General features: G+C 37.9%; 1 protein-coding gene across 8 annotated transcripts in view; it reads right to left on the bottom strand.

The window, feature by feature from the left end:
- Nucleotides 1-1217: 1217 nt before the first annotated feature.
- LOC135785316 (NXPE family member 3-like) overlaps nt 1218-20245 on the bottom strand; it is a 111300-nt gene continuing 92272 nt past the window's right edge. For all 8 annotated transcript variants that reach the window (XM_065294691.2, XM_065294689.2, XM_065294690.2 and 5 more), the window contains 4 exons: nt 20104-20174; nt 16508-16711; nt 7080-7420; nt 1218-2295 (listed from right to left, as the gene is read on the bottom strand). In XM_065294691.2, coding sequence (XP_065150763.2) covers nt 2098-2295; nt 7080-7420; nt 16508-16711; nt 20104-20174 — 814 coding nt within the window. In that variant the 3' untranslated portion in view covers nt 1218-2097. The remainder of the gene's footprint in view (nt 2296-7079; nt 7421-16507; nt 16712-20103; nt 20175-20245) is intronic.

Genomic DNA, 20245 nt, shown 5'->3' with positions numbered 1-20245 from the left:
ACCTACGTTTATCTTCAAATGATATCTTCGACGATGGTATTCTATAAAAATGAAAGCCATCTTTTTGGCATTCTTATTCTGACACTTAACAGCAGACATTTTCTAGTGAGTTATCTTGCTCTTTTCACTCGTGTCTAATTCATTTCCACTGTTTTTCTGCAACCGAATTGCGCGCGCAGCTTGTAGTGACGTAACTGTGACGTCTACTCTAAATTGGTCTATTAGAGGACAAACATTGTGCAGTGTATTCCGGGCTTTAGTCATTGGTTTTTGTCTTTGAGTGAAGAGTTCTTTCTTCAGCTATTCATTTTTGGGCCCAAGTTTTCAGTACAGAAAAAAGTGTGTTGGTTTTAATAATTTTTTTTATCTGGCACTGCAAAACTGGCTATCTGGAAAACCAGAAAAAACAGACTGTTAGGGCAGGGGAGTTGTGAGTGTATTATCTATGCTTTTGGGACTTTTGAAAGTGGAGCATGCATATTACAAATAAGTGGAAGTTTGATAATGTTTTTGGAAATATAGGGGATAAATGAATTGTTCTGTACATTATATGAAGATAAGTTGGTTTTGATGTTTTAAAAGGAAAGTATAAATTGTTTATTGTTGTTTTCACTTAATTAAAATTGTAATAATAAAGGTGAACTTAAAATAAAAAAATATCTCTCGCTCTCTCTATCTGTGTGTCTTATCAATAGATTTGAACACAAGGGACAGGTTTTCCAGACAGGGTTTAGATTAATCTCCACAAGGAATTAATCAGGAAATCCACAAGATGTGAATTAAACTTCTACTTAATGAACTTGATGCTGTGTTTATACAATGTATACACATCCATTCCCTTATGTAATAGTGAAAATGGGGGCGTGGTTATCTTATATTTAGCTTTTTTTTAAGTTCTCTTACTTCACGTATATAATTAATTCAATTCAATTTTATTTATATAGCGCTTTTCAAAATTGTTTAAATTAACATGCGTACAAAGGTGTAGAACAATTGGGTTTAAATTAAATATGCCAAATATGTAAACATTGGCCATGCAGAAGGCTGTTATTTTGTTCAGGAGTTAGCATTGAACAAAGTCATGCTGAAGAGCACTAAACAAATTCTTGTTTATAGCCTAATATTGCAGATTAAAATAATTAATGTAATGCTATAATAAGCATTGTTGCATGAAAATAAATAAATTATCCACCCATCAACAGTAAAGTATTTATAAATTATAATTTAATAAATAGGGGATCATATAACAATGCCTGTCAGGTTTAAAATACTTAGGAACCTTAACAAAAATAAGACACACTCAGACCACGAATGGGGTAGTATATATTCTGCAGGGAGAACCCAGATTGAGATGTCTCATCAGGAAACACTCAACTGTCTCTCGATCTGAGCTTCTCTGTGGACTGTATTTATATAGGTTTTAATCACTGGTTATCGGTTCATTCCAAAGGTTGAACCTCACAGACCTTCACAATGGTAACAACATCACACATATTTCTAAGTCTAGAAGAATAGGATTGAATACATTCTACCAAAACAGAGATAGTAACTTGATGATGCAGCTTGAATATGCAGTAATCAAAGGTCGTATGATAACAAGAAAACATTCTACCCACTATTTCACCTTGGCAGTTTAGATTAATATGATTCTAAGCAAATGATTATACATTCCTAAATCTAAGCCAAGGAATATACATTCTTATATGGTAACATAATATATTAGAAAATGTAATAAGAAATACATTTTCTCCAACAATGCCCACCTCACAAAACAGACGGACAAAGTGTGATCCAAAGTGCAAAATGGCAACCAATCCCTTCCCAGACAATTAGAACACAATACAAACAAAAACACAAATGCCAAAGATTGTAACATCATTGTATTATCAACACAATGAAGACAACTGTAATACAACATTATTGATTAATTTAGAGTTATGAATTTGTTTTCTGGGAAATGTAGCTTTTGAAGGACATGAATAAATAGATTTTTTAAACAAAGAATTATTGACACCGACCACCGTTTAAAAGTTTGATGTTGTTAGGAGAGTAAATGATTTTTGAATAAATCAAATATTTGCTTTTATTTTACACGTGTCAAGAAGGACAGATATATGAGAGCAACATGTTAATCTCATTGCTGACGACTACACCGGCTGGATGAATGTCTTCAGGTGTGTAGTGACATGAAGTCATCTGCCAGACATCAAAGTAGACCACTCCCTTAACATCACTGAACATCTCTCTCAATACGGTGTTTAACTGCATCCTGTGCCAGTCATTTCCTAATTCATTCTGTAACAAAACAAACTCTAGTTACAAAAAAGTGCTAGAACGAAGCACAGTAAAAGTGTTTAGGTCATTTGACAGCAAGAAAGGCCAAAAAACATGAATTTGTGACTAATGAACCTACACTGAAAAAAGAAGATTGGACACCGGTTCCAAATGATTGAGTTTTCTTAAAATGTATTAATATTAATAAACGTTAATTTCATTTTGAGAAATATTGATTCAATCATGTTGAACTGGTGTCCATAATTGAATTATATAGATCCAGCAAGTTTTATTTCATTTTAAGAAAACCTTAATTTAATCATGTCAAACCAATATGTTTTTAAAGACATTCACAGTGTTCCCTTTCGGCTCTCCTGATTTTTACCAAGTGGTTGAAGTCCTCAGGGCAACATTATGTTGACCCTGCGACAACATTTCAATCAACCAATCAGATTTTAGAAATAACTTTACAGTTTGTTTCAAGTTTCATCTAACTTGATTAGCTGCTTCTATAAGATTATTCTTCCCTTATTTTCCTCTAATTTTAGGATTCAGTTCTGGTTGGGGTTTGGGGTAGGTTTAGATTTTATTTACATAAATGTTGTCCTTGAGTCAACATCATATTTTCCCCTGAGGATATCAGCCACTTGGGAAAATCATCAAGCTAATGTATAGGTTCAAATCCTTTGCAAGCTGACTTTTGAGCGGCTTTGTTTATTTACCTATTTTAGCTGACATGACTGTTCTTACTAGTAAATGTCATTGAATGTGGCCAATTGCTCAAATCACTACTTTAGTGATACATTTTGTGAATTTATGTATATATAAACATTAGAAAGGACATTAAAAATAAATATTATTTCAAATAGTAGATTTTTTTTGTAATTTTTGACAAAATGACAAAATGTTGACAAAATGCCACAGAAAAAAACATACTAAATGGTAGTTGTGTGACATTGTTAGGGACTGGGGTAGGTAAGGGAATAGAATATAACAGTTTGTACAGTAGAAAATGCATTGTGTCCACATATGTAAACCACATATGCCAACACGTGTGTGCGCGCCTGTGTGAGCATTGGAGCCCACCAATTTACATCTTTGTTTTGCATCTGTGGTTGTTTTTTGCCAAATTCTGTAAACAAAATTCTCTCTGTGGCAGTCGCACCTTTATGTGTGCATGTGATTGAGCACAGCCTGGTCTCACTGTTAATACGTAGTATTTACACGTAACTTTAAAAAACAAAAATTTTTGTATGTTTAAATAGATGCTAAAACGTACAATGTAGACGTATTTACAACATTTAAACGTAGCATTATTACGTTTTTACAGCTAAAAAACGTAAAACATTTATCTACATAGATATACATATCTTTCATTACATAAAGATTGCTGTATAATTTCCCTTTAACCATTTTAGCGATATGTTACCACCTTAACCCTACCCCAAACCTTACCCTAAACCCAATCTCTTTTTATACAAAATGTTTAGATACGTAATGTATTCTTTTTTATATTATGCAACGTAATGGACAGATATGTTTAGGAACATATTAGTAACAATATAGCATTCAAAAAATATTTTAAGGTGCTACAGTCCTACGCAAAACAGTTTATTAAAATCATTTAACGTTACTGTTTAAAAAAACATAACAGACAGACAAGTGTGATCACAACAACTTATTTACTGCGAATATTAAAATCAGTACCAAAAGAAGTTAAAATGACGATGTGCTGCAGCCAAGGTCCTCTCTGGAGTATATGAAGTAAAGTAAAAAGAAGTATTAAAGTTATTAATCCAAGAGTTTGATCAGCGTTGATCCAGCTCCCCTTTGTCACGGCGCGTTTTTTTCATTTCAAATGTACACCAAAGGAAAAGGAAATGACGCAAATATGTCACGTGGCACTCAAAGAGCCAATGAGCTTTTGATATCACTGCCGTAAAGCAATGTGTTGTAACGCTTCTTGAGGCGGGATATTTGAATTCACATTAACGAACGCGCAATCTGACCGATCTTGATATCATAATCATTTCATTAGGTAAATGGGTAAACTGTCTTAAATAAATAAGTCAGAAAATCTGACTGAAAACATGTCATTATGAGTAAGAAATGCAAATGCCCGCGATTTTAATATTTATGAATAGGAATAACTTACGTACAAATTTGTACGTTTGTAAAGCTGTAAATACGTAAATAATTTACGTATTAGTCATGTCAAAACGTCGATATTGGACGTTTCAGTGTGTTTTAAACGTAAGTAAATGTACGTATTGTAGAACCACACTGAAACTTAAAAATACACACGTATTCTCATGAGATCACGTTGTTGAGCATGTCTTTTCTATATTGAAATTGTGCTCTAGTACCAGGCCTACTTTTCTGTGTTGAAATTTTCAGATTTATTCTAGATGCATTGATTTTATTTTGACAAATAAAAAGAAAAAAAAATTTGTTTAGCATTTCTCATTCAGTTTCAATTGGGGTCATTTTTACCCTCAAAAGGCCTCTTTTGGTCATTTTTTAAATTTAATTTAATTTTAATTTAATTTAATTTTGGTCATTCATTCTTTAGAACGACAGAATCAAGCCCAGGTTTTTGACAGATAGTCTAGAAAAGTCACAAAATCTTATTTTACTGAGATGAAGGGAACCATGTTTTTTAACTCAAGAAGTGGCTTGGGGGTAAGATTGACTTATAAGGGTTAAAACATTTTGCTTACATTTATATTTATCTATGAAAACGTTTAAAATGTCCAATTGCCCTTTTTAAGAATGTTTCTTCTCGGGAATAATAGGGGAACAAAGTGACATTTCTTTCTGCCATTCTGAAACGTTCTGAATGCTTGTATTTTTAAGAACTGTTTTGGTTCACGAGTTCACACTTATGGATAGATTAAATTAGTAAATGTATTTGGCGTGCTGTCTGGGGAGAGGGCTCTGAGCTCGAAAATGGGCCCGAACTCAGAGTATCCCCCCCAGGTTTAGGAAATAACCTGGTGAGTGAGAGGAGACTGGGTGGTGGAGGGATTCTGAAGATCTTTGGAAAGTTAAACTGTGACTTATATATGGCTTGCCTTTGTGGTGATAGGGTAGATATGATGATTACTGATTGTGGACAGCTGGTGGTAGAGTTCTCAACGGGCCTGAAAATTACAACCCGACCCGACCCGGCCCGTGGCTTTTAAAGCCCGGACCCGATGTAACCCGACACATCAACGTGAATTATCTGTCCGAACCCGACCCGCGGCCTGACCCCGCCGACCCCCCCCTGCCTTTTTTTTCTTATACACGTAGGCTATTATCATGACCAGCAGACGGGAATTCAAATCAAGCTTTAATGTTCACGCCTTTTAACAATACAAACAACTGAAACAATAAACTTTAAAAATAGGCTATATAAATATGCCTTAAATAAAAATGACACAATAATAAATAAAAAAAACTCAAACATGTACCCAGCCAGCGGCTTTTCCTCCTGTAGTAGCAAGCAACGGTGAATTCATCTGTGTTTACTTTTCTCCATCTCTTCTTCTCCAGAAAACAGGCGTGCACGCAGTGATAGCAATAACCTCAGGGGCAGATCCGCAACGGATCCGCTCTGAAGCCAGTAGCTCCAGGTCTGGATCCGTTGCTGATCCGCGCCAGAGCTTATTGCTATCCCCCCCCCTCTCTGTGATGCACGCAGCAGCCAGACCAGACTTTCTTTATGGTGAACAGCAGTGATGATTAATAATTTTTTTTACGAAGCGTAAAAGATTAAGCCTGAGGTCCGACCCGACCCATTTGCTTATATTTTTGACCCGAACCCGGGTTTGTCGGGCCGGCCCGACCCGTTGAGAACTCTAGCTGGTGATACTAGAGTTTTTGTTGATTACTGATTATAGACAGCTGGAGGTACTTAAGTGGTTTATTTGAAATGCAAATGTTAGAGAAATATTACCATCAATAATTTTGAAACTGTTAAAAAAAATTTTCTGAATGTTCTTAAAGGAACTGTAAAAAGGGTCACATTCTAACAGTTACAAACTCTTTTCAAATTAAAACTGTAACTTACTTAAAAACTTCTGGGTAATATTTGCTGCCTTTAAGAAAGTAGCCTATCACAAGCCTACTGTCAATTAACAGCGCTTGGGGAAACTCAGCTTAAAAATTACACCCTGCATCATCATTCACTTTTTCCTTTATAAATTAGTTTACGAGGTTATTAATAGAAAGGTTTTCTGAAGAGTCAAGCTACTGTAAGAAAAGAAAACTAAGGTTTGTGCTACTGCTTCTATTTAGTAGTTAGGTAACACTTTATTTTGATAGTCCACTTTAGACATTTTACTAATTATAAGTAACTTTGCAACTACATATCAACTACCAATCTTTAGAGAATTAGTAGGCTGTCTGCTTAATATCTACTAACACTTTATTGTGATGATATCTCAACAGACATTCAACTGTCTATAAGTATCTTTGCAGGTGCATGTCAACTTAATTCACTAACCCAAACCTCTTCCCTAACCCCAACCCTTACAGTCTACTAATACTCTAATGACAGTTAGTTGACGTGTAGTTGCAAATTATTGAAAGATAGTTGACATGTAGTTGCAAAGTTATTTATAGTTAGTAGAATGTCTAAAGTGGACTATCAAAATAAAGTGTAACCATTTTACTTTATAATATAATTGAACAGGAAATTAAAAGGATAATTAAAAAACAATTTATTTTCAGTCATACAGTAGCATGCAAACAGTAATGCACAGGAAGTAGTTTGAAATTAGAAGAGCAAATGGCTAAGAAACTCATGCAGTGTACTTTACCTTTGTGAGTCCGGTGTTGCCAGACTTGATAATGACAGTAGTCTTTGGTGCACGCTTCAATAGTGCAACCACAGCTTGACGAATTCCGGCCACTTTATGTACATAAAATGTTACTGGGTGAACAACCAGGTGGGCAAATATTGTGACGACAACAACCACATGAGGACCACCTGTTATAGAATCAATTTCATTGCTGATATAATGCAGGTCAGCTGCTGGCATTTTACGAAACTGCAGAGGCAAACCATGTGGCCTCCAGTGAATAATGATATTATTTTTCCACTCCACAGCCATCAAGGGGCCATTCTGGGAATCAGAGTGAAGATTAATTTTTGTCAGACCTAAAAAGATAAGTTAGTCAAATTAAACATTTGTTTTTCTTATTTTTGTAACATATGTAAATTTTTCCTGATATGAAGGCATACAAAACATGTAACAGAAGTAAGCCTCGTTCCCTGAAGGAAGAGAACGGAGACATCACATTGTGACAGACATACTGGGAACATGCTTCGCGGGACCAATCTACTTTGAGAAACTAGTAAAACGCCAAGGAACTTAGCATGCAGGTATTTGCATACGCTAGGGCCGCCCCAACACGCGAGTATTTAACAAGGCAAACTGGGAAGAGAACTAGCCTGGGCGGAACTGAGAACGCTGCGGAAGCCATCCCCTAAGGAGGTTACACTGGGTGGCATGAAAAATATGAAACAACCGACAGGTTGCTCCAGCCCATCCTCACCCCATGGCGTCAATATTTGACGCCACTTGACCATGCGTCAATATGTTACGCGGAGGGTATACCCTTCGCGTCATTTTTTGACGAACTGGGGACTTCAATACTATTGAGTCCGTTGCATTCTCTTTCCTATTTTCGTACCATTTTCTTACCATTTTCGCGTCGGTTTAGGGTTAGATTTACATAATGACATCCCTACCCAAACCTATCCCTAACCCCAATGTCAGGCGACAACTGTTTAATTTCGCGTACCTAATAGTATTGAAGTCCCCAGTTCGTCAAAAAATGACGCGAAGGGTATACCCTCCGCGTAACATATTGACGCATGGTCAAGTGGCGTCAAATATTGACGCAATGGGATGAGGATGTGTTGGTTGCTCATATAGAATCTCTGAACAGTACATGGATTGCATTAAATAGTTTGCCACCGTTTGCCACTGAACCTGCATTAACGACGACAGTGGGGCTTCCGGCCTTAGTCAAACGGTTTGGCACGTATGGTTGGGTTGCGATTTTGGTGCTTTCGTGTGTCTTGTGAATAGTATGCCATACCGACCCGTTTGCCACTGAACCTGCATTAACGACGACAGTGGGGCCTCCAGCCTTAGTCAAACGGGTTGGCAAGTATGGTCGGGTTGCGATTTTGGCGCTATCGTAAGTCTTGTAAATAGTATGCAATACAGACCCGTTTGCCACTGAACCTGCATTAACGACGACAGTGGGGCCTCCAGCCTTAGTCAAACGGGTTGGCATGTATGGTCGGGATGCGTTTTTCGCGCTTTCGTGTGTCTTGTGAATAGTATGCCATACATACCCGTTTGCCACTGAACCTGCATTAACGACGACAGTGGGGCTTCCGGCCATAGTCAAACGGGTTAGCACGTATGGTCGGGTTGCGATGTTTGGCGTTTTCTCGTGGTCTTGTAAATGGTATACAATATAGACCCGTTTGCCACTGAACCTGCATTAACGACGACAGTGGGGCTTTAGGCCTTAGTCAAATGGGTCGTCAGGTTTCATTTTCTCTTAAAGATCGGAAGGTGACCCTTATTTACCATATATACTATAATTTGCTAAATCCTCAACTGTGGATAATATAATTATGCCGCAATAGTTAGTCTGTCTGGAACTAAGCTGAGTTAAACCACATCACTGTGTGACACTTCAATACATATGAACGGCCGCTACGCTAATACGATTTTGTTTTCTCTCCCTGTCTCGTCCTCGACCCCGAGGACAACATGACAAATAGAACCAGTCCCGGTAGATGTGAAAGTCGGCACACCTCTGATCTACTGGCCGTCCTTCAACTTGATGCCCGGCTGATGCCTGACCAACGATCACCGGCAGAACCCGCTTAATCTACGCTAAATCTCCTTATCCGTTCTCCCAAGGGTTTTTCCCTCCCATGACTTATTTTTACTCGGATAAAAGCCCGGGAGTTTTTTTCTCCTAGGGGGTTTTTCACCCCGGGGAGGCAGCCTTTTTGGGCTTTACTTAGCTTCCTCTTCTAGACGGTACTTTAGTAATACGTTCGCTTATAATATTGAGTCATAGCCGCAGCAAATTTAACTGCTTATGCTATCATGTATTTTGTTGTGCTATCTGTCGTTTTTCTGTGCTTTTCACTGCTTCTATTTATGTAAAGCTGCATTGAAACAATTGACTTTTGTGAAAAGCGCTATATAAATAAAATTGAATTGAATTGAATTGAACATGGTATGATAGATGCAGAGCAGGCTCTACTAAGGAAAAACGTGGACTAGTAGGATTAACCCCACAGACTATACACACATAGGAACCTGCGTAGGGGACACAATGGAGGCGCCTAGCCTAACAAAGGTTTTCAGAGAATACATCTAGTGAGAGGCTGACAGTCGATGCTCCGCGGCATGAGCCACCAAGACGATGGAGGAGAGTAAAAAAAAAATTTGTGATGCTTTGACCATTTCAGCATTCCATACTGACACTACAGTGTAGCGTCTGTTTGAGGAGAGAACTTGAGAGGATATTGCCTCGATAAGAACAATGTAGAATCTAGTGAACGTGTTAGGTGTCGCCCAGCTATCAGCTCTACAGATGTCTGTCAGCGAGGAACCACAAGCTAATGCCCAAGATGATGCCACACTTTTTGTAGAGTAAGCTCTCAAATTAAAAGGGTTCTCAACGGGCCTGAAAATTACAACCCGACCCGACCCAGCCCGTGTCTTTTAAAGCCCGGACCCGATGTAACCCGACACATCAACGTGATTTATCTGTCCAAACCCGACCCGCGGCCTGATCCCGCCGACCCTCCTTGCCTTTTTTTTCATACAGGCTATAAAAATGACCAGCAGACAGGAATTCAAATCAAGCTTTAATGTTCACGCCGTTTAACAATACAAACAACTGAAACAATAAACTTTAAATACAGGCTATATAAATATTTACTAAATTTACTTTTCTCCATCTCTTCTTCTCCAGGCAACAGGCGTGCACGCAGTGATAGCAATAAGCTCTGGGGCGGATCCGCAATGGATCCGCTCTGAAGCCGGCAGTTCCGGTCTGGATCCGTTGCTGATCCGCCCCGGAGCTTATTGCTATCCCCTGCCCCTCTCTGTGATGCACGTTGCACGCAGCAGCCAGACCAGACTTTCTTTACGGTGAACAGCAGTGATGATTAATATTTTTTTTTCACGGAGCGTAAAAGATTAAGCCCGAGGTCCGACCCGACCCATTTGCTTATATTTTTGACCCGAACCCGGAACCCATGTTGAGAACTCATGGGATGGGATGCCCTACAAACGATAAGCAAGGACGATGGTGTCCACAATCCAATGGGACATCCTCTGCTTGGTGACAGCTTACCCTTTCTGCTGACCACCTTAACAGACAAAGACCTGGTCTGAAGTTCTAAGGCTTGAGTTCGGTCCACATACACACTTAGTGCACATTCAGGACATAACAAAGCCATGGCTGGGTCTGCCTCCTTTAAAGGCAGCGCTTGCAAGTTTACCACCTGGTCTCTGAAAGGAGTGGTGGGAACTTTGGGTACGTAGCCAGGCCTGGATCTCAGTGTTACACTGGATACATCAGGTCCGAACTGAAGGCACGAATCATCATCCAAAAATGCGTGGAGATCCCCTATCCTTTTCACAGGGGCCAATGCAAGGAGCGTTAAAGATTTCATAGTAAGAAACTTAATACTCACGGTATGCAGAGGCTCGAAGGGACAACCCTGGAGGGCTTTCAGAACCATGGGCAGGTCCCAAGGAGGAACAGAGGGAGGGGGGAAATGATTTCGTCTTTGTGCACCTCTGAGAAATCTAATGAACAGGTCGTGCTGACCCACAGATCTACAGTTTACAGGTGTGTGGTGAGCAGATATCACAGTGATGCTGGAGATACAAAAGCACAACGCTAATCAGGCATTCTCGAGAGTTTTCTTTTTGAGAAGAACACCGGTCAGCAAACAGCTTTGATTTCAGCGCTTACGCCTGTCTTGTGGACGATGCTTGCACTGCAGATATAGTATTAGATACTGCTTGTAGTAAATCAATTAGCTAAGTGATTTATCGCAAGCGGGAGCTAACACTTACTGTGCACCGAGATATAGTGCCATAATATGCCCCCTTCTTCAGAAAAAGCGTGAGTTCTGGAAACCAACCCCTGGTTGTCCAATACAGCGCAACTAATAAAATGCTCTCCTTGTCCTCCCTGACTCAGCACAGTGTCTGTTCAATAAGGCTCACTGGGAAATGCAAATTTGTGCAGACCCTGCGGCCAGCTGTGTGCCAGTGCATCCATTTATCTGACTATAGAGGAGGAGATGAAGTGCGAAATGGGACAGGTGACGAGAGCATAAACTGCATTGGCGAATGATGTATGCAACAGTTGCAGTGTTGTCTATGTTTACTAATATGTCTTTGCCCCGTAACTTGTTGCTTAACCCCCAGGGGTCCAAAAACGCGTCAACGCGTTTTGATGTGTTTTCTCCTTATCATAGCAGAATCAACTTAAAATACTCCATCATTAATAATCATACACTTATGTGTTTGACATCATTTGAAACTGTGAAGGGTCCTCTTTAATATGTGTACATTCACAATAACAAGAGATCTTTGTGTTTTTGTCAAATAAAGAAAATAAACAGGGTGCGCATTCAGACATTTCTGTCTCCGTCAAGCTGTCTCTCAAATCACGTTACAAAAATCAGTTGAATACTCGTCACAGAAACATGATACACATATCCAAAGAAAGCCTGAAATGTCTACTTTTAAACAAGCTAATTATAATCAAAAACAAATATTGACTGTTTATATAATCTGCATTGAAGTAAAGGGAGTACTGTTTTTCCTGGCTGACTTCATTATCTTTAATTCGGTCACGTCCACAGGTGGTACACGCTGTTGAGATAGTAATGAGGAGCAGCTCAACACAATAACAAACAGACGAAGTAAAGTTTGATCAGATTTAAAGACTTTACCACATGTTTGGATTATAAACTTTATACACACACGCAGTGCCGCTGCTAGCCATTTTGGTGCCCTATGCATAATTCCTTTATAATGCCCCCGACCCTGAGAAATTTTTTGTTTGTTTTTGCCAGTTTAACTTTTTATTACCAAACATATAACTTAATAGCAGAAAGTAAAATCTTCACAGCTTTAGTCAACACACACATTTGAAAGTGCAAACTTTTATAGAATAGCAAAATAGAACAAATACCAAACTTAAATTATCAAAATAATCCAGACATGTTTTTCCCAAGTACAATGTCACTTTAAATAAATTACATTAAATAAACATCAATAACAAGAATACTCAAAATTCTTAAATATTACAAAGATTTAGAGAACTAAGTGTCACAGTAATGTTTGCTTCATATCATGACATTTTATATTTATATATATTTAACAGTCAGGAATTGTTAGCCTACCATGTGCACTGACTGCTAACATTAACTAAGTATTAACCACCGTCACGTCAAAATAAACCACAAAATAAACTAACTGCTCAATATCTAAAAAAACGTATAAAGAAAGTAACAGCTGCCGTCAGTTATTTGTAAAATGCATAGGTAATGTTTTACAGTAAAATCTCAATTTAGCTTGCACTGAAGTTATAACTTATAACAACATAGTTTGCTAACATTAATATCAGCACAGCAAGATCGAGGCGCATTACGATTAGCAGCAGCTGCAGCCCATGCGCATTTCCCTTATTTAGGAATTAAACATAGACTTACCTGCAAGTGATGCACGGGCATCATCCCGCAGTTTCATCTTTTTCTTTTTCCGATCCTGACCCCTGCTGTCTTTTCGGGCCATTTCCAAAAGTTGCCTACTGACTGGCCGTTTCTCAATCCGAAAGCTGCAACCTGCGCGAGGTCTCATATGCAGGCTGCATACGTCATCAAGCCTGGTTTATTTTAGTTAACTGAACATTACATTAGCAAGTCATAAGCATATTAAAACAATTTACGATTAACTAAGAATAATGGTCAACTTCATAATCGTTAATATTACGAAATAAGAACGTTTTGATGATGTATGCAGCCTAGAAATGCGACCTCTGGAGGCTGCAGCCTTCAGATTGAGAAACGGCCTCTGTCAAACTTCGTCAGGCGCCCGCGCGATCAACTGACACGGACCATCAAAGGCTGTGGGGCATACTTTCTATACTAGCACAATTAAATTATCTCGTCCCCCCTTTTTTGTAACATTTACATGGATAAAAAGTGCGTAATAATATTTCAATAGACTAATGAAATTCTATCAGCATTATAATTTTTTTTCATTAGGCTATTGTTTTGGTGCCCTCTCAGCATCTGGTGCCCTACGCACAGCGCGTGATGCGCGTTATGGGAGCGGCGGGGCTGCACACACGTGAGGAATATCTTCATTTATGTCTGGACATTGAGGAAGAGAAGCGTTTATATTTAGCGTTACCTAAGAAGAAGAACAATGGAGGACGCACTGGAGGAGGATATATTCCCGAAGAAACTGTAAGTCATTTTTCTTCATTTATATTTGCTATCATGTTGTAATACGCTTATGGCTTGTGCTGTTCTGCCTACATAAGCAACCTCAGCAGACTGCACGCTTCGGATTGAAAAACTTTCGCATTGTTAACAACCGAGGATGCGTGATCAAGTAATGGCGGATTTCATTGTTACATGCTGTAAAGTGTTAGACACCATTATTCACTTTCGTATCCTTCATGGCAACTTTGAGTAATGCTGCACTGCTGTATCTTTTAAGTGTGTGCTGTAATATGATTCCATGTTTACATGCTTATTTACAAACGAGTACGTGTGATCTCACGTAATGGTGGATATCTGTTACATGTTGTACAGTGTTAGACACAGTTATTCACTTTCGTATCCTTCATGGCAACTTTGAGTAATGCTGCACTGCGGGATCTGCTGTAATATGATATTGTTTACATGCAACGCATTCCATACATTGCGCTTTACACGCGACACCGTTTTATTATGAGCGCCGCATTGTTTCCACGGAGACGCGAGCTTGCGCACATGGACGCCATATGTGATGTGTTTTTAAAGTTCATACTCGCTTACAGAAACGCGTTTAAAACAGAAGCTAGACGATAAGGGGATGGGCATCTGGAAACAGTCATCTGAAAACAGCTTTTTATATAACTAATCATTGCAGATGTTTATCTGAGATACTAATTTAGTTTATGTACATGACAGTTTAGTTTATCTGAATGTAGTGTTATCATTTACCCATCAGTTATGTATGTAAGGGTATTTCTGTGGACAATTTATGCTAACAGCTGTTTATAACTCTCTTACAGGTCTGCATCCCTCTCATCAGTACAAAACTATGAAGTGGAAAAACATATTCACACTTTTTGGACATAAAGTTATATGGTAACATGAGCCACATGAAGTTTACAGCTCTGTTGTTTATCAGTTTCTTATACAAGTTAAGTTTTTGAATAGGGTTTGTTTCCAAATAAACTGAAAATGTCCTACTGACCTTCATTTCTATTTTTATTATATTGTTAACTTCTTAATAAACCTCAAACAAGCATGTATACATTTGTCCTCACATTCTTTACTGTAGTTCCCTCTTACATTACTGCCTCATTATGCAGCTCATTATGCAGCTCATTATGCAGCTCATTATGCGAGCCTTTGTTTGCTAGCTGTCAATCAATCCTTCTCGCAAACGGCCCCTCTAAACAAAAAGTGTCTTACAATTTCTAAATCAATATACTGTTTTATGTGAATGAGTAGGCAGGATGATTTTCACATCATTTTAAAGAAAGAACTCTAGACTACTAGATTCTGTTTAAAAAAGTCTTGTTAAACATGTTTAGTATGGGTTTTGTGGACTTATATCAGTGACTAAAATTTTTTGCTTTTTTAAAAACCACGCATAAACATTTTTCTCTCAAAAATACAAACATGTACATACATGTAGCTCATATAATTTTTTAGCCCAGTTTGTGCTGAACACAGTGGTATGAGACACTTGCCATTATTATGTTTTAAAGCAACTGAAAAAAGACCAAATGTAAGAGCATGTTAGAACCTCTGACAGTGTCCCAAAATGGTCGGACCCCAGAGGGTTAAACGGACGAGCACAAGATATAGAGCCCACAGTTCTTTGCAATTAATGTGCCAATGCAGCTGGGGTGTCGTCCAGACACCTGAATCCACACGCCGCATGTTTAAACTATTGCATGCCTGGAGACCTGACTCATAAGTAAGATTGCACGCAGGTGTAATGGTTACACAGTGAACACTGCTGTGCCACAATCTCCTTGGGTGATTGAGCTATTATGAGCCAATTGTATATCTATGCAAGACGCACACCCTTCTCTTTCAGGGGTTTTAAAGCCTCCTTCGCTACTTTCAGGAAGACACAGGGAGAGAGAGAGAAAGCCTGAATGGTAAGACTTTGTACTGATATGCCCACCCCTCAAACACAATGTGGAGAAACGGCATTTGTCTGGGAAAATCGAGACATGAAAGTAAAAATCCTTCAGGTGGATGTCCTTCACCATCCCCCCAAGAGTGATCCCCTCCATCTCCAGATCGCCCTTCTTAGGGCCACTTGGTCTACGTTTTTCACCTAGGGAAACGGGCTGAGGGGGTGAGACAGGCTGCTTATGGAGGGTTAATTTAAACTGCGATGGAGGATAGATTGAAGCCGTAATAGCCCTTGGCGAGGAGCTCTTACCATAGCCATAAACATAGCCATAGCCATTATATTATCCTGCAGTTTAACTTTGTAAACCTGCGAATTATGCATTAAATAAACATCATTATGCAAAGGATATTGGAGTGTGGACATTGTTTATTCCAATTCAAGTGATTTGTCCATAGTAGTTATCATTCTCAGATCACTGCACTCTCAGAAAGAAATATACAAAAGTTGTGATGATACCTTTTAAAAATGTATGTACCTTTCAGATACAAAAGCGTGCTTTTTGAAGAGGTACTGCCCCAGTGACAAATTTTGTACCTTCATTTACAACTCTTAACCCATCAAAATTAAATAATTTTTATTTATACATTTCTGTACTAGTTTTTTTTTTTTTTTTTTGAAAATGTATTTTCTTTTAAAGCTGCTTTGCAACAATTAAAATATGTAAAAAGTGCAAGAGAAATTGATTTGTAGGTATTTATTAAGAAATTAAATTGTAGTGAATGATGTGATGTCATTAAATTACTTGCCTGGCATTTTTCTTTGAAAAAACTCAAACCACTGCCTTGTGGTAGAGTCTCCCAATAAGTAAATTATCTTGTTTTGAAGACAATTCATCATTTGTGGTGAACTAAAACTTTGAGTGTTACACACAAAGGACTTCCAGACATCCTTAAAATAAAACCCTGCAGGAACTGGTGTGGTCAGACCAGATCTGCATCTTTCTGTTGTGCCTAAAGAAGAGACAGCATTTTATTTAAATGATGGATACTAAGTATACATATGTGACCATGCCAGTAAAAAAACAGGCTAAAGTATTAAAATCTAATTCTGAGAGCATCAAAGTTCGATTTTTTCCATTAATTTCACTATGATTTTAATCTTTGACATGATCATACTCAGTCAATATTAAAAATATCAAGTTAAAATTTGTTTGACCCCCAATGTCATTTGTTCTCAGAACTCAAACACAGATTTTTTTAAAAGTGATGTTTTGAGTTTTATTGTATGGGAGTCACCGCCACTCCCATGCCAGAAAACCATTAGTATAAACAGAAAATCCCTCAAGCTTCAAAAATGCCTTAAAAGTGTTAAATAAATAACTAATCTCAACTTTTGTCAGACATTTGGAGTGTCCTGAAGACATTTACATTTACTATATTGCTGTTGTTTCTCAAATTGAGACAGTTCTCCAAAAAATAACGACCTCATAGGTCGTTTGTGCAAGCACCTTATTACGACGTAAAGTGACGTATTAAGGTATTAGTGTCCTTTAGCGGCAGTATCTTATACAACCTGTTGTTACATTTTAAGGTTTTTGAATTATACATCAGATTAGACACATTTAATTTCATGCATTTGTAAATGTAGATATAGTTTCATAAACATTTATGGTTTTAAAGTTATTTTGGAGCAGCTAAACACTACCCTTACCCTAAACCCAACCACTTCTCAACCATATAAAACACAACAGGTAAGTAAAAGTACAGTCAGATTTCTATTGCATAAAACAGTATAAAAGTATTACAAACCATTCACGTTGCAAACCTTGCGAACTGAAGCCATACGATTACTTTATACGAAGAACGAACAGTCAGATCTCATTCAAACATAAACCAGCATAACGTAGTCGGTCACATTCTTAAGGGATAGTTCACTTTAAAATGAAAATTCTGGTCATCATTTACTCATCTTCATGTTGTTCTAAACCGGTATGAATTGATTTTTTCTGATGAACACAAAAGAAGATATTTTGAGAAATGATGGTAAACAAACAGCAGTAAGTGACCATAGACTTCCATAGTAGGAATAAAAAAATATGATGGAATTTAACTTCAACTGTGTGCTTACATATTTATCACAATACTTCCAAAATATTTTTTTCCCTACTATGGAAGTCTATGGTCACTTACTGCTGTGTATTTACCGTAAAAACTAATGTGAAATAATGTTCAGGGGTTGTACGTCTTTAAAATTAACAAAGTTCTTGAGAATCGTGAGAGAATCATGATCTTTATTTTAAGCAAAAGAATCCTGATTCTCAATTTATACATAATCGTGCAGCTCTACATGAGAGCCAATGCCTTTTTACAATCATAGATGATGCATCATCGCTTCTTCTGGCAGCAGTTTTTGAATCAGTGTACGTCCGGATCCGATTACTACAGCGGATTGTCATCACTTTTGCATCTTTTCTTCAAATAAATTGATCATTTGAACTCGGTACACTTGGAATTTTTTAAGTTAAGTTGTGATTGTTTTGTATGCTGTGTTTATATCATATAATAAATAAATGGGTACGTTCTTTGCCCTAAATGCCTGAATAGTGTAATAAACACAATTAATGCTGGCGGTTTAAATTGAAAATCTTATCCCAGTTCATGTCATCATAGCAAAATACCATTTTATACCCTAATATATTTTCGTTGACTTTGAGTAAAGCCCGGTGCACACTATGAGATTTCAGCCAGGATTTAGCTGTCCGGGACAAATTTTGAAATCCTAAACAATTTCTGGAATCCCAGGCTAATATCTGCCGTCTTTGATCGCTAGTTTGACATGTTCACAGACAGCCGATTAATGACCGTTGCGATCAAAATTATCCTCCGACAAAATTCTGGCAGTGTCAGAAATTTTGAGATACAATCCTGCTGTGTGACATCTCCCTACGACAACCGGCAGCTCAATAACCAATAGAAGCACAGAACCCGATGACACAATTAGTGCGGCGACAACAACAAATCAACGCAGACAAATGTAAAAAAGAACCAGGTAGACTGTACAGCAGGAGGAGAAACTTGTGGAGTTATGGAAACAATAAAGAGTGTTTGTACAATGTGTCATCGCCTCTGTACCATGATAGGATAAAAATGAAGCAGCCTGGAGAGAAATCGCGCTGGAAATTCAAATGCCAGGTACTCGTCTCCTTCGTTTTTTCTTCTTTTTATGCTCGAGACAAGTTATGATTAAAATGAGCAGTAGATGTTGTTTCGGTTTGTTAGCCTTCGCTTCAGCGTGTGTTTTCCCAGCCGTCGTCAATCGATGACGTAAAACTGCGGATGCGTTTGTTTGCGTGCGTCCGATTTTTAAAAGTCTTTAAACTCGTACAGTCTGACATTGATGGAAACTGAGATCATATAGTGTGACATGGACTTAATTACGATCTTAATCGCACAGTGTGGCAAGCAACAATCCTAAAAGACTATTTAAAATCGCACAGTGTATACCGGGCTTAAAATAATGGAAAGTTTTTCATAAGATCCCCTGGGGTCAATGACATTGTTATCATGACAGAAACTTGATGCTGTTGGCCCGGGCAAAGAAGCACCCGTCTTCCGAGTGCCTCTTGAGGAAATTATTAGATGTTGATGGCTTACGTTTCTTTCCCGTCACAGAAAACCATCACAGGTTTATCAATGCTATTAAAGTATTATTTTGTTTTTGTTTGTTTGTTGTTCACGAAGTACAAAGTAGATGAGAAAAACTAGGACTCCGTGTACTCAGCGCGGCACCATTGTTTGTTTACATTGCGTGAATGGTGCGCTGTAATTTCTGGAACGGATTTATTGCATTCTGTAAAAAAGGAGGAGTGGCGTTTATTGCGTTTTGGGAAAAAATGGAGAAAAGATGACAGAATAACACGGCGGATATTGGATTTTGCGTAAAATTAAGAATTTACTTTTTAATACTGACCTGATATAATACTGATTCTGGCAGTAACTCATTTTTTTCAAAAATGGCGTTTATTGCGTTTTGGAACCAAACTCTTCAAATATAAACCTATAAAAGGACCTTACATATGTGCAAAGGACCCCCTGATTATATCATTGATTCTTTTTCTTCATGAAAATGTTATTAATTTCCAACAGAATTAGCACTTTTCTTAGTGGGACATGTTTTTGCCAAAGTTTCAAAATCAATCAGTGTATAATAGTAAACATTCTGAAACTGCCTGTGCACTGAAAGAGAAACACTTAAAAAAATCTGCATTTGGGTTATGAAGAACGAGGTTCAAACAACATGAAGTTCAGGTAATGATGACATTTTCCTTTTTGGGTGAACTATTCATTTATATTATTGTATTATTTATCTACACATGATGTACAATATTTGACCATAGACATACCATTGCCTGCAGTACTGGGGAGGATGTTTATGATTTGAGTTTCTCCAGGAATGCCAACATTTGTTAATTTTCTGTAAGAAAAACATTTTGATTAATTAGCATTGACTTTCATGAAGTCATTGATTACAAAAACCAGGAAACA

The sequence above is a fragment of the Paramisgurnus dabryanus genome, chromosome 22 (genome assembly GCF_030506205.2).
Source record: "Paramisgurnus dabryanus chromosome 22, PD_genome_1.1, whole genome shotgun sequence".
Taxonomy (NCBI): domain Eukaryota; kingdom Metazoa; phylum Chordata; class Actinopteri; order Cypriniformes; family Cobitidae; genus Paramisgurnus; species Paramisgurnus dabryanus.
Note: the sequence above shows the minus strand (reverse complement) of the source record. Positions and strands in the feature narration are given on the sequence as shown.